The 15,750-nt window shown below is 40.7% G+C and overlaps 1 protein-coding gene across 1 annotated transcript in view; it reads right to left on the reverse strand.

Annotated features, from left to right (window-relative positions):
- PLPPR1 (phospholipid phosphatase related 1) overlaps window positions 1-15,750 on the reverse strand; it is a 72,593-nt gene that overhangs the window by 24,082 nt on the left and 32,761 nt on the right. The window contains exon 2 of the mRNA XM_054397889.1: window positions 13,449-13,637. Within this exon, the coding sequence (XP_054253864.1) occupies window positions 13,449-13,637 (189 nt within the window). The remainder of the gene's footprint in view (window positions 1-13,448; window positions 13,638-15,750) is intronic.

A 15,750-nucleotide genomic window follows, 5' to 3' on the forward strand; every position in this document is an offset into this window, starting at 1 on the left:
GGAACAAGAGGGTATGGCCTCAAGCTACGACTGGGTAGGTTTAGACTGGACACTAGGAAAAAAATTTTCACAGCAATAGTGGTCAGGAACTGGAGTGTGCTGCCCAGGGAGGTGGTTAAGTCACCTGGATGTGTTTAAAGGTAGTCTGGATGTGGTACTTGGGGATATGGTTTAGGGGTGAACCTTGTAGGGTTATTGGTTGGACTTGGTGATCCTGAGAGTCTTTTTCAGTCTCAATGTTTCTGTGATTCTGTGATTCTGATTGGCCCCCATTTGTCATGTTGTGCTGTTAGCCTTTATGGCCAGTATAGACTTCAGGAACAGAAGGCTTCTAGACATCTGGGGAAGAGGAAAGTAATGCTGCAGACTGCCATCCCAACATTTTACCAGCAAGCCTCAGTAACATTGGATGCTTCCTGCAGCCTCCATACCTTCTTAAACTCACATTAGCCTAAGTCTGCCAGATATGTTACAGAACCTTATTGTTTGGACTTGGTGATCCTGAGGGTCTCTTCCAACCTGAATATTTCTGTGATTCTGTGAACCTGCCAACTTTGAAAATAAAATTAGATGAGGGACATCCCTGTGATAGACATCGATCTGAAGTCACAAAACTTTTGGAGGGGTCAGTGAAAATACTGGACAAACACATCATATTTGTACTATTGAAGTAAAAATTGCCAGGGTGTGGGTAACAGCACAGCCAGTTATCCAGACTGTTAAATTGCTAGCATGTTTCCTGCCATAGTCTGGCCCAGCAACAAGAGTCTCTCAGAAGGTCAGAAGATGCCTGGGACAAGTCCCACAAAGAAAGCTGCATGCACCTGCTGCTATTTACACAGAAGGAGTTTAGCCATTTTGCCAGATTGCACATGCCAGCTAGTCTGAGGGCCAGAGGATAACTTCTGGCCTGTTTTATATACTAAATGTCTTCTTTTATTTATGAAAGCATCAAAAATCAAGTCTTCAGGGATCCACTGATCTTGGTCTTAGCTGTGCTGCTTTTTCTTTTTTTCTTTTTTTTTGATCAGAACATTTATGCTTTCTATAAAAACAGTCACTGCCTCCCATAGGAGTTGTATCAGTATTTTCCAAGCACTCAGAATTAATTTAAGTCTGCTGCAGAGAGATCTGTCTGCCATAGCTGGACAGAAATTAATCACAGGCTTTAAGAGTGGGCACTTCTGAAAATCTTACCTATCATATTTTGTCAGCAGCTTTAGAAGGGGGAACTGGGAGCTCTTTAGAGAGACAGATTTTGCAGGGAAAGTCTTTAGGAAAAAAGCAAGCAAACAAACAAACAAAAACAGCCTGAAGAGGAGCAAATGAACTCTTGAAAGGCCAGTACTCAAAAGAATTAATTTAATACATTATTATAAGACACACAAGAGGAATCCACAGTGCCAGGGAATGGTCAGGGAAATACCTAACAGAAGTGTGTGCATATACACAAGTGCATACAGACACCCACAGGGTTATTATAAATATCAAGCAACTTAGTTCACTCTGACTGCTGGAATGGTGTGTTGTTTGAAGGGCAACAATTTATCCTTATTAAGCCAGTGAGCATCCTTATTGATTATTGACATTCAAGCCAAGTATGCTCAACCTCTTTACAATTCTAGCCGCTGATGGCAAGAGATGTGGAGTTGTAAAATGGATGTCGATAATGGCATCTGGGGGTGGGAGCCAATGCATGGGAGCTGCACTGAAATATTGCCTCTATCCCATTTCACTCCATCTGCTCTTAACAGAATTGGCAAGCAGTTCAATAAGCTCAGCTCACTAACTATGGGGCTGGGAATTATGAAGAAGACCATCTGCACTAAAGCCGTTTAAAAGTGACACTCTCTTTCAAACCATTTATTATTTGAATTATGATAATGTTCAGAAGTCTGAGTTAATGCTGTGGGCTCCCTGTCTGCCTGAGGCTGTATGTACACACTGAGAGACCACTCACACCCTGTGGAAATTCTGCTCTGTGAAGACACAAGTTAGTGGACTTTAAATCCCCCAAACTTTTCAAATAAGAGAGACTTATGTATAAAACATATTAACAGCCCTCCTTTAACAAGACATCCATTTTAAAAGCTCCTTTGCATGAGAAGTTAAATGAATATTTTCCAGTTCCAATTCCCAACTTTATTTCTATGCATTTAGCTGTCTGGCATACTCCTAGCAACTCCAATGTGATTAGATTAGTTTTACTTAGATTTAAGAGTAAATTTTGCTAGGCTATGAATTTGTTCAGTTCCATTCCACCGATTAGGGAGAGTTATCTCAGACTGACTACAGAATAATGGATCAAAATGTGGGTTTTTTTGTTTGATTGTTTGAAAGTGAACAGTGCCCTTGGTTTTAATATAGAGTTTAGATATTTAGTAATGATGCTGCCTTTATATGGTACAACATAACTGGGTTGGTGCTATCTCTGGCACTGAATTTAACTGCCTGATTTTGAGGATTTTGTTTCCTTGTATGTTTAATGTGGGCTCTAGAATGTGAGTCTCGCTGTACTCTAAAACTTTGGTGGGGGACTGATCACCTAGATCTGATAACAGCTCTAGCTGTGCAAAATTGAGTGTGGTCTGAATAGCTCCTCAGAGAACTGACTTTTAAAAAAATTTATTTTCTTCATACATTTCCAAAGTTAATAATGATGATTCTGATTATTTAAAATCTCATGATTCTGCATGAGCAGGATCTGCATGCAGCCAAGTCGTCCAGCTGGCCTCCCAAAATTAATCACTGACAGTGTTAAGTACCTTAGCTTCTGCCAGAATAAAATCAGCACTCCAGGAATTGGTACCATTCAATTCTAAATCTGAAATCTAAATATAGATACATAGATATGAGCAGAAAAAGAAAACAGCAAGCAAGGTACTTGCTTTATTTCTCTTTGGGAAGGCAATGCTAGGTTAATGAACTGCTGCATTGCACTGTGTTAATTAGAGGTAGAAAAGGCAAGAAAATGGCACTGGAGGTTTGGGACTGAAAGCACAGGAGATCTGCAGTCTGAGCTGATGTAGGCAATAGGGAAGCAAAGGTGGTGCCACTAGATGTGATTGTTTTCTTGGTTTCCTGAGTGCAATAGCAGCTCAGTTACAATGAGGTTACATTGCTTGGACACTCTTGCTCACATTCCTGTTTATATGACTATTAGGTAAAAGTACTACCATGATGCTCCCAATCCCCAGTATGAATTAGAAATACCTACCTAGCAGTCATTTTCCCTCTGCCCATTTTAACCTGCCCGCTGAGAAAACTTCTTCAATTTGCTGCCTTCCCATTACTGGCAGTGTCACCATACCCTTACTCCTCATCATTCAGCTCTCAAAAACCTCTACTGAACAGGCTTTACTTATTTCTTGGCTCCTCCTGAGCACAAAAATGGATAAAATTACCTGTCCCATTTTCCTCTTCAACAGCCTTTTATTCATGATAGATTTGGAAATTACAGTCCTTCAACTTGTGAACTGACATTTTCAGACAGTGAAATATCACATCTTTCCCTTTCAAGTTCTCAGCACAACATTACAGCTCAATAGTACCTGCACACCTGTACAGCTTACCAACAGTTTGTTAATTTAGTTATAAATGTAATCCACAAAACAACATAACTACTGCTTTTAAAGGGACATGGAGTCCCTTCATCTTTTCTTTGAATTTTGCTTTTCCTAGAAGACTGTCCGATAAGCACACAGGCTCCCTGCCAAATGATTCTTTGCATGACTGCCTTCTAAAAATAGATTAAACATCAAAAAGAGCTTTTCCTGTATGGATTAATGAAGATAAACTATGCAGGAATGAATCTGGGTTACAACCAAAGGAGGTTTCAGGGGAGTAGTATCCTGGAACAGCACTCCTGCTGGGAAATGTGCAGAAGGATAAGGGTGGGGCAGCCTTAAAGAGTTAAGATTCAGTTCAGAAAAGTAATTACTAATGCTACTGACAGCCAAGGATGGGTTCTGCTGAAGGATTTTCGTTCCTTTTCTCTCATTTAGGACATTAACCTTGTACCTTGATTCGAACCCTCTAGTAAAGCTGAGGACTTCACCTCCGGTTCACTCCCCTGCCATGCTTCCACTGACTTACCTAGAGGCTAAAGTCTTCCTGCTTAGTCATGTTTCCCCAAACTCCCGTGGATGTAGAGTGCCATGCTCTCATTCCTCCTATGCAAAAACTCGCTCACCACCAGGCATACTGCCACAGTCTTGCCTTTTTTCCCCACCTGCCAGTGAAAAATCTACAGATTCACTGCAGCTTAAACTACTCACCTCTCATCCCCAACTGCATCTGGCCTGTCTATACACAGTCCTACATTGCTGCTGGCCCAAGATGCATCTCAACTGCCTTCCTGACTCTCATTCACTCAATCACTCAGGGGTGACAAATGGTAAAACAGTATTTTTCTGGGTTTTTTTTTTTTTTTTTTTTAGCCCCCACTCTTTCAGCGAACACTGTGGTAATGTGAAAGTTGCCACAGGTTCCACTCAGGTAGAGAAGGAGGAGCATCAGCCAGGGGGCACAGAAGAGATGCAGGAATCACATTTGTGTCCACAGCTTAGGACTGCCTGAACTCTCCTGTGAAATAACATCTTTCTGTCACTTTCTACAAAAATAGTACAACTGATGGCATTTCTAATCACAAGAAGATGATGGAGATCCAACATTAGGAAGAACTATGTGAAGTACCAACAGGATCTGTCTGTCTTTTCCATGCATTAAGTTTACATTATTCCAATTTGTGGGAGTTTCTAAATCTTTCCACTTGTTTACTCTAACAGCATCCTTGGGACACAGTCGATCCTTGTGAACATCCCTTTCTACATAGAAACCACATCCAGAGGCACACTGGTATGCAGAAAAATCTCTAGCAGCAAACCAAACTGTCTTGGGACATCATCATGCTCTGTTCTGGGCAGGTTTCAGCAAGCTGTATGACATTTCCCAAATCCTTTGTAAGGATGTGTATGGCTGCATTTTTGATGTCACAAATAGAAAGAACTAAACTTATCAATTCTGCAGCATTCAAATAGCAGCCAAGGGGAGGAACAGATACAAGGCAGGCACTGGCTATGTGCACTCAAAACAGAGAATGTAAGCAGATGAGGGTTATGGAGCTCTCAACCCCAATCAGTCAGTTCTAAAATGACTCCACACAGCTCTCCCTGGGAAAAGCAGGGAAAAGGCCTGTTCACCAAAAGGGGACCTTTGCAAAGTGCTTCAGCAGGTATTTCATCAGCTCTGGCTCGCATTAAGCCAAAACCAACTCTGCCCCTTTACATCACAATGTGTCTGAGGACTGCCTTAGCACAGTTTCCTGTCCCTGGAGAGACACTCTTCAAGCTCTACGTGGGAGCTCATGGCTCCATTAATCTATTAGTTAAGCATCAGCAATCATAGGCACCAGCATTACAGAATGCAGAGACACTGAATCACACAGTGGTCTAGCTGGGAAGAGGCCTGCAGTCCAACCCCTTCTCAAAACAGTGCCAGCACAAACCACAGCCTTGAGCAGATGCCTTATGAGTGTCTTCAAGAACAAAGATCTCACAGTAGGCCAGCACTATTTCCATGCTGGACTATTGTCACTGTAAAAAGATTTTTCCTAATATTTAATCATTTTTTTTTTCTTACAGCTTGTGTTCATTGCAAGGTTGCCTTTTGTACTTTGAATAGTCTGTCTCCATCTTCTGCGAGTGTAGCTCATATTGACTTTCACTTAAGTGTTGTTAGTTCTTTAATTCCTTAGATCTCCCTCAAAGATAGCTTTATGCCTTGAGGGTTACTGATCAGCCATCCTACCTGTTACATGCAATGCCAAATATTGGCACTGCATAGCTGAGACTCCATAGTTAAACCCAAGTGGCAAACACTAAGCAACATTGAGAAAAGACATCTTAGGAGGCAAGCAGTTACCTTGGCACCCTCCCCCAGGACGCTATTAATGCTGTGATCTGCAGCCAGGAGGTTTTCTGTGGTAACATCAGTACCATCACTGGTCATGAAGACCAGCCAAAGACACTCTTTCACCTTTGCCATCACCATCTAGACAAGTATCCTCTAGCCCACAGAAATCAATGCTATATTTTTGCTAACTCTAAGAACAAAGAAGCAACATCTTCAGATGGTCATTGCAGAGCCAAGTCATCCAGAGACTTCTGAGGACAAAATCTTAATATGCATTCAATTACTTATCTCGTTATTATTTTTATGGGGGGGGTGGGGGGGTGGGTGGGTGTTTGGTTTGTTTATTTGTTTGAGGTTTTTGTTTTGTTTTGGTGGGGTTATTTTTTGCTCATTTGCTTGTTTTTGTTGTTCAGTGAAATCAACAGCAAAGAACAGTTAAGAGTCCTTTTCCAGAAAAAGAAAATTGGTTTCTTTTATTCCAAGTCAAAAGGGATGAAATCCACAATTTGGATTCTAGCCTACCCCAATACTACAGCTGTCTTATCGTTGTGCTAAAAAAAAATAACAATTTACTGTGGTAAAACTGTCTAAAATAATTATACTGTAGTTCTAATGAAGAGAAGAAATTTCCCACAGTTCTGCACTGTTTCTCAGAAACTGGCATGTAACTGGGACCATTACAAAGTCCTGGATGCACTATCAGTAGAAGTGCCTGAAAATCAGACAAGCTGTATTTATTACTTTCCTGCAAATACCAGAATACAAACATTTACAGAGGGTAATGGGCATACCTGTGCCTCAGTCCTACATATCTCAGATTGTCATTCATCACTTCACAAGCTGAGTCCTTGGCAAGTCTCAAAGAGCAGGGTATGAATCACCACTCAGAGAGGACACCTGACAAGCAGTGGGGCTCTTCCTCCAGCCTTGCCCTATGAGCAACCCGGGCTCCATTTCCCAAGAATAAAATGAAGGTACAGCCATATGCCACTGAGGAAAGATCACCCTCTCTGGGACCAAGCTGAAATGGTCCCAGAATCCAGGGAGTACAACTGTGGTAAATTTGTGGCAGGTACAACTGCTGTGACAAACACAAAAGCCTGACAGACACCCGACAAAGGCCTGAGGCTTGCTAGGAGCTGATAAACATCAGCTTGGTACCTCTCAGTCATTAACTGGTGCCCCTGGACCCAGAAGCTTTCACCCTGCTTTTGTGTGGTTCTGTGGGCTTGCCTCTCTCACTAATTAGTACTGACCACAGTGCACCCTCAGCTGTGGGTATAAATGAAGAGCCACTAAAAAGGCATTTTGAGTTGGTCTCCACACAGCAAGTGGCCTGGCAGTAGGATCTTCTCCCATTCTATTGGGATGCCATCTAAGGGTACTTCCCTGGACTGAGTGAGTCCTCACCCCTGCTTGGGTGAGTCTATATTTTGGGTATCCTCAAGTAGAACATTTTTCCTTTATGAGTGTGCACATTTTGGTTCATCTCTCTAGAAAGAACATTTTTTGAGGCTTAAGGTTAAATCTTAACTGGCTGTGCAGTTGTGTATTCCCTGCTGACATCCCAACTTATAATTTAATTGTGTTGGAAGGAGTCCTGAGTACAACAAATCCACACTTTGGATGGCTGTTCTGTCTGGTTTCTGGGTGCCTCTATGCCAACATCTCCTTGGAAAAGGGATATATCCTTCCTTAACAACAAGTAAGGGACACTCCAGGCACTGACACTGACCTTTCCTCCTCACTACCACCCAGCTTGCTGCAGCTGCACTAGATTGGAGCATGGCTGGTATGAGACTGTAGAACAGGTGTCTGTGCTTCCCATCAGCATGGTCACCAGCACAGCCTGGGGATTTCTGCCTGAAAAAGCTGAGAAGAAGCTCCTGTAATAGAGTTTTGAGCTGCATTAGCTGCTTTTGGGTTTCCCTGAACCCGCTGTTGAGCTGCCGCAGGGGAACCAGCCAAAACTGGCAGAAATTCCTTGGCTTCCCTTCTGGAAATGAATCACTTTAATAACATGGCCGTACTAAGACAAAGTCAAGGAAGCAAGGTGGAGGACAGAACAGGAAAACCTTTCTAAAAAAATTATGTTTACGGAGCTTAGAAAGTAAGGGCAGATTGTAGAGAGAAGTTTGAATAGTTTCCTCCTGCTTCAGATAAATTTGATTCACACTGTAATTTATCTTCTAACTAATAATCAGACCAGTACAGTTTGACTGATTCCAACATTATGTGAAAACAAAGGCTCCTTTGCAGAAATTAATAGCACTGGCCAGTTAACAGTTATGTAGGCTGCCACTTCCAACCTGGAAACAGAAGGAATGAAACTAAGGATTGTGTGAAAACAGTAGTGGCATTTCCTATTCTGCATTAAGGAAACAAAGGGCAATGCCCTGAAGCTTTCTGCTGCTGTTCAGTATTCATTTCAGCGAGCTGGCTCTGTTCCTAAGCCTCTGCTTCTCCTGAGCAGGCAGACAAATCACAATGGACAGAGCAGTGCAGGCAGCAGCTCTGAACTCTGGAAGGATTATTTTAGTACCAGCTGGGGAACTGGCTGATTTGCAGTAATCTTGTAGTGGGGAAAGCTATTCTTGAGCAACACTAATGAATATTGTGGAGTCATCCCAGAATATTTTTAAGGAAATGCCTTGAAAATTTTATATCAGTGCAAAGTACCTTGTGTCACTTTAAACACTGGCAAAAAAATAAAAGAATTATTATTTCTTATTCCTCCTGCCACAGTATTTTGGAATTGACGGTGCCTTGAAATATTACACTTTCTCCCAGGCTCTGCGATAGCATTCTGCTGTAGGACAGGTCACATCCATGATCATGGAACTCAAACTTTCAAGTTGCTAATAGTTTTTTACATTCCCTATCACTGGAAAACCAGCTGAGTAAAATACCTATATTTACCTCCAGAAAAAGGTTTGCATTCTAAGACCTCCACCTCTGAAAAACAAAACAAAACAAAACAAAACAAAAACAACCCCCCGAAAAACCAAAAAGCAAACCCCCAACCCACAATTACTCTCTGGCTAATTTCACGTATAATTACATATAACCACCAACGGGAGTGGCCGTCTGTCTAAAGCTTTGTAATGCAGAGGTCAGCTATTCAAACGTGCAGATATGTTACTGTAGGCCAGCTGAAGCCCAAGACAAAAGCAGTTTTCAGACAGTTGGGAACTTTTGATGCTTTGAAGTGTGGTGGAGACAAAGACCGAATTTCTGTGCTATTCTCAGAGACAAATACCCTCCTTCTCACCCCCCTTCTCCAGCATCCAGAGACTGGGTGGTGGATACCATGTATTCATGTGCTTGCCATGGCTGTCAAGGGTGGTACATTCCTGTCTGGAAAAGTTAAAATGATTTAACCATAGATTCTACCTTACTGTGAGACAAGATAGAAGCATTCCTATATACATCTCAGCATGACAAACAGGAACACTGGGGATTTAAGAGTTGTTCAGTAACAAACCATCAACAATGTTGGTACAACTGAAATCAGCCTGCAAATAGGAGGAAATCTCAGACAGAAAAAAAGAAAAGGCATGAGAAACAACTGGAACGTGATGAGGTGAAGATGAAACTATACATATCTTACAAAGCTCTTTGTGGCACCAGAACCTATAGATAACAAGTTCAGTCCAAACCAGACAGAATGCCAGAAATCCCCTTTTTCTATCCCTGCCAACAGCAAAATTTACTTCTTGAGTTTGAGGATGTCCTTTTCAGGAAACAAACCACTAAGTTTGAATAAAATGGTCAGTTGTTTCATTACAAAGAAAAACATGTTTTTCCTTAGGTAGATGCAATTTATTACTGAATTCACTACAAGATGCTACTTTGCTGCAAAGATGCTAATACCACCACACTCAGAAAATTAAAACTTAATAAAGCAAAGGCAAGCCTTTGACCTATCCTCAGTAGAATATTTGGGAGAAAAATGCATTTTAGAGTGGAGTCAGACATAACATGATTTTAATTTATTTAACAGTGTCATCATGAGATTCAGGCATCTTCCCTTGCTAGAAACTCTCATTATCATAGAGGTTATCAGTAGGAGCATTAAAAAGCTTTTGTATTTCTGGTGTCTGAGGATTAACCACATGGTGTAGCAGAAAAAAAAGGTTACAACAGAGTTAGCAACATCATATATGTCAAGAACCACAAGTAAAACTGCAGAAAAAGAGGTCAATCTCATTTGTTTTGCCAATAAAAGTTCAGGGAAATGTACATTCAGTGTACCAACCCACAATAGAACTTCTGAGAAGTGTTGTCAGGGAAGAAATAAAATACACGCATTTTCCCCATGGCCACTGTCATAGCCAAATGACTGAGGCACAAAGATATTCCATTAAATTCACAAAGATGCTCCTTTTTGGCTTCATACATTTTAACACCCCAAAGCTATGCTGAAATCAGGACTCTGCATCCTTTCCAGACCTATGCACACAGGACTGCACTTAAATACTGCTTGTGTCTCAGATGAGGGAGCTTGTGCTGACTCCCAAACTATTTTACATAGCACCAGAAACACTTAAATAATACTATGAGTGCTTCCACATTGCTGCTAGGTTCCACTGCTTCTCCTAATTACTCCTCTCATAACATGAGGTGTCAGGACAGTGGAAATATGCAGGCAACACAGAGAGATCAGATTTGCTAATGTAAATCCTCTTAGCCAAACCAACCAATTTGCTGTCAGAAAGTGAAGCAACAAGTGTCTTGCAGAGGAGAAACAAGTAATTGTAAGGAGAAACTGGCATTATTTTGACTTGAGTCATTTCTTCACATGTCAGGATGTCAGGAATTATTCCTGAGAGCAAAGTGTAGAAAGTGAAGCTACAGCTTAGTATACAGTGGATGCACATAAAGCTTCCTCCCATGAAGAGCAGATGTTTGGGTTGTCTCTTTTTATTAATTTTTAAAATTTATTTATTTTGGTTGGTTTTGTTGTTGTGTTTTGGGGTTTGTTTTGGCTTTATTTGTGTTTGTTTGCTTGTGGGTTTTTTTGTGTGTTTGTTGGATTTTTTGAGGTGGGGGGAGGACTGTTTGGCTTTTTTTGAGAGAGTAGAGTCATCACAGTATAAATCAAAACAGCTACACTTGCTCCTTCCATTGAAATCCCCAGGAGATTCAACTGGATCAAACATCTCTTCCTAGACTATGACAGTCTGAATGACAGTCAGCACCCATTTGGGTACCAGATAACATCTGAGAATGCTCACAGTGGTATAACCAGGAGTGGTAGGCAAGGACAAAATTTAGAGAGACTTTTGCAATGTGGTAGTGTCTCCTTTCCTCACTCTGAACTCACTTTCTGCCTCATTTACTAGCTTTCTACTAAGGATCATGCTAAAACTCACTCTGCAGAGTCAGCTACTAGCAGAACCAAGAGTCTGAAATCAGCCTGCAAGGAGAGCAAAGCCTCTCAGAAAAATATGGGAATGTGAAATTAGGTGAAATTACTCATATAAAAACATTGTGCTGAGCACCAGTCAGCAGGACAGAAAAAGATCTCTTTGAAGGATGATCTAGTTGAAGATTAGCCACTATTAAGTAATAATATATTAAGTAATTAAAGAATGTATTAACAATACAATAGAATAAAACATATTGCAAATAAAGCATCAATATAGTATGCATTACTACATAGTACATTAAAAACTGAAAAAAAAATGTTTTCCCAGGAAATTTGATTTATTGCCTCTCTGAAGCTGTATGCAGAGATCATGAAGAAGCATGGTGCAGAGAGCCTTGTGCTATCTTCTCTAGCTGGAGCAGAATAGCCAGAGTAACAGCACAGCACAAACCAAGAAGCAGAGCTTGCAAGCTCATGTTCAGCACTGGATCCCATCATCTAGGGTGATTACTGTAGTTCTAGAACCAGGCTACCTTTTCTGTACAGCTTGCAGTATGAGATAGTCATGCAAGCTTCACACAGCACTAAGTTGAAGGTCTCTTCGGCACCCAAAAACTTCATCTGACATTCACCACAGTCTTTCATTCCATGTGTTTAACAGGGCTATGGAAAAACAGCATTACTCATCTTCTGAAGAAGACTCCATTTCATAAATAGAAGTAACTAAGGAAAACTTCTTGGGCCACTTAACAGAAAGAAAATGCTGATCCAGAGAGAAAACTTGACAGGTTGGAAGCAGACTTTGTCAGGGCAGGTATTTAAACAGAAGATCCAAGTAAAGAGGAACACACTTAATATCAACATCATAATCTAGGAGCAAACCTGCCACTGACTCAACTGTTAACAGTATCAAAGCATGCTAATGACATTCAAACTCCCTTTACATCACCACCAGTGAAAGCTATTTATCTAAAGAATGGCACTAGCCATGTTTATGGAGGGACAGTTAGAGAAGTGTATACATTTCTTCATTTGCAAATCATCTGTCCCCACATCACAAAGTAAAATCAAAGTCTTAATGTTCATCTGAGTTCCAATACACAAAATAACACTGTTACTACAGAGGATTTTTACCAACCCATGGTATAATCCAGCTCAAAACCTCTACTTGTTTTCAGTTTTTGTCCTGTACCAAAAGCTGCAGCCTCTTCAGCACATCTCCTTCATATTGCTGTGTTACAGTGTTTCCCACATTAAAATTATTACAAACACAAACTTTAAAGGACTGTGGTGCACAAGTAAATATGTGATACGCAGCTTTAACCAACTTTTGAAAGAGATGGAAAGCAAAGCTAGCACAAGAAAGAAATGCTAAAGAAAAAGAGAAAAAAGAAATAAAGTACATAGACAGTCTGGTAGGAATTTACCAATGTAATTACAAATGCAGAAAACCTGTCTACGTGGGAAAGTTGCAAAATTTTGCACAGAAAATGGATAAAGGCCAAAGTATTGCTAATCAATGACTGCAATAATCTGTTTGGAATTGTGTGTACTCAGCTAACTGAATTTTTTCATCTGCTCAGAACAGGTACATCACAGTTTACTGGTTGGATAGTAAAGAGAATCAGGTTAAAACAAAAAAACCCAACAACCTAAGTGGATATTACTGCCAAAAATAAATTACAAATAAAAAAGAAAATAGCATTCATATTTTTCTTTGTATTGAACACCTTTCTGCCCATCTAAGCCTTTTAAAGCCCTTCAGAAGTCCTTTTAATATAGCAGCAAAGAATCCTGGATATACTGCATGTCCAATCCAGGTTTTATTTCAGCTTTATCCTGTTTTCTTGTTTCCAGTAATACACCACCTTCACATTAGAGCCTCTCTAGAGCTCAGGCAATTCACAACTAATCACCAAAGTGAGCACGCTATTGTAAAAGGCTTAACAAGCCTTACCCCTCAGTCTTGCATTGTGATTACCTCAGAATAATTACTTCTGGAGATAACTGATGAAGATCTTGTTAGGCTAAGGCAAAACAGAGACCCAACTAAGCGTAAATCAATTACAGCTGAAAGGAGAGGAGAGGGGACAAAGATATTACAAGACTGTTGCTGTTATTTATGGAGCAGTTGTGGAGAATTAAAATAATTTCTTATACTTACAATAGCTGTCGGAGTTGAAGCCAGAACACAGTAGAGCACAAGAGGCGAAATGAAGCTCTCATCCTCTGTTCCAGGGTACGGTTTCATCAAATTGCCATCCTGACAGAAGAAACCTTGGATATGCACCTGAAAAGTATCGGTGCACTCAAAGTAGTAGGCGAGCAGAACAGTCCCAGCCATGATGACAAGCTGAAAATACAGCATGGTCACACAAAGACGTTAGTTGCTTTTTTTAACAGATGCAGCTATGCCTTCGAGCTACTCCCATCGTGCAGACCATCCTCCCTCTATTGTCACCCGACAGCCCTTGCAGTCGTGGTGTGTGAGTGTGTGTTTCCGCGTGTCCGCTTTGCAACATCTGTTACATAAACCTTTTGGCAAACGACACTAATGAACGTCTCAGATAGGAGTGGGTCTGTAACGCCGCTTGTAAAGGGACAGGAGCTTTGACAGCTACTTTATCAAAGGGCATGTGAGTGTCAACAGCAGCAACGATCAATGAAAGCTACCACAATGAGGGGCAGCGCTGCAGGAGCCAACAGCAGTGACAAACTAAAACCTGTGCACAGCAGTAGGGAGCTGGAAGAGTTATTACATAGGATGAAAGGATGCTAAAGCCAAAATGCTTCCTTGATGCAGCTACAAGAACATGCTGGGGAATGTCCAACCTGTGTTAATTCAGAAGACTGTTCCAGACAAGATTTATCCAGAGGTAAATCTGCCACTCACCTCTCCTTGGAGCTGCTGCTTATGAGTAAAGCTTTAGAAGTCTACTCAGAAATCCCGAATCCTCAAACAACTGCTTGGGGCTACTGTGCACTGCCTGGACTCCCCACTCTACCACAACTGCTTTCGAGAAAGACTGGCTTGAGTCTGGATTTTCATGTTTTTTACATATATAAATGGCAAGGAGCAACATAGTTTATTGCAGGTTGGTTGTAAAACCTCAGTGATCAACTTCTTTATATATCCACAGTTACTGTTCATGAGCTATCGCCAGTGTCTGTTTCCCACACTGCTTCAACACCAGATCTCAAAATGATCTCCCAAAGGTTGTCACTAATCTCACCTCATGAAATTAAGTGGCTATACTAAGTCATCATCCTTGCTCCCTCTCTGCCAGACCATGAAGGTAATCTCATGTCCCAGTCTTCATCTTTTACAAAACTAGCAAAACTGATGTGGAAATTAAGAGAATTACAGGATGTGATTAAAAATCCTCTTCATAGAAACCAGTGCCTCCTGCCACTATTACAGAGTTGTGACATATACAACTTATCCTGCTACACCACAGAAAAATACAATAATAATAAAACCATAATACAAACTCTAAAGTGGCTTGTTTTTAGTATTTTGCCTCCCAAGATTTCAGGATCAAAACTGTGTTCCTGAGAGATTATTGTGGAAATAGACTTTTAAAAATATAATTTTGGCAGTTTTGTCTCAAAGATATACTTAAAAGCTATCCATGCATTCCTCCAGCCAAACCTGGCACATATGCTTCATATACACAGCAGTCATTAAAGTCATCATATATTTGAGTGGGAATTAGACTAAAATTAGAAAAAAGAAAAAAACCCTATGAAATCTGAGAAATCACTGATGAATCTAGATATTCACAAAATCATGGAGTGGTTGAGGTTGGAAGGGACCTCTGCAGGCCATGTTGTCCATCCTGCTGCTCAAGCAGGGACACTGTGAGTGCATTGCCTAGGATCACGGTCAGATGGGTTTTGAGTACCTCCAGGGATGGAGACTCCACAGACTCCTTGAGCAGCTTATAAAACAGACTTAAGTAGGGCAAAATTGAGTCATAGATCCTGCACCCTCCCCTATTTTTTACCTTCAAAATTAACAGTATCCTTTTGTAGCCAGATTCTAAACCCCATGGATTAATTCCACCTAGAAAATACAGCCTGGATCACTTAATGTTTTTAGCTCAACCAATTAGCTCCATGGATTCAAACATTAACTCTGCTGATTAGAGAATTATGGTATGAAGTGAAATTTATATAGACAAAGCACATAGCCAATTTTTAGAAGCTTAAGGAAGTAGAGAATCTACATAATTATTCTTTCAAAATATGCATATTTTTTCTTTCCAGCACCCTGATTTACAGCATTGATGTAATATAGCAACATAAAACGTTAATCAAACATTTGTTTTCTGAAGATTCTAGCTTCGTTTTCATGATTCAGTAACTTTTAAGATCCAAAGCTTTGAAATCTGCCCCCCCCACAATGAATTGCAGGTAAGTTATTCACATATGGTCAGTACTGAGCAGTTGCTCTTTGCTGCTCC

Source organism: Indicator indicator, chromosome Z, assembly GCF_027791375.1.
Source record: "Indicator indicator isolate 239-I01 chromosome Z, UM_Iind_1.1, whole genome shotgun sequence".
NCBI classification, from domain to species: domain Eukaryota; kingdom Metazoa; phylum Chordata; class Aves; order Piciformes; family Indicatoridae; genus Indicator; species Indicator indicator.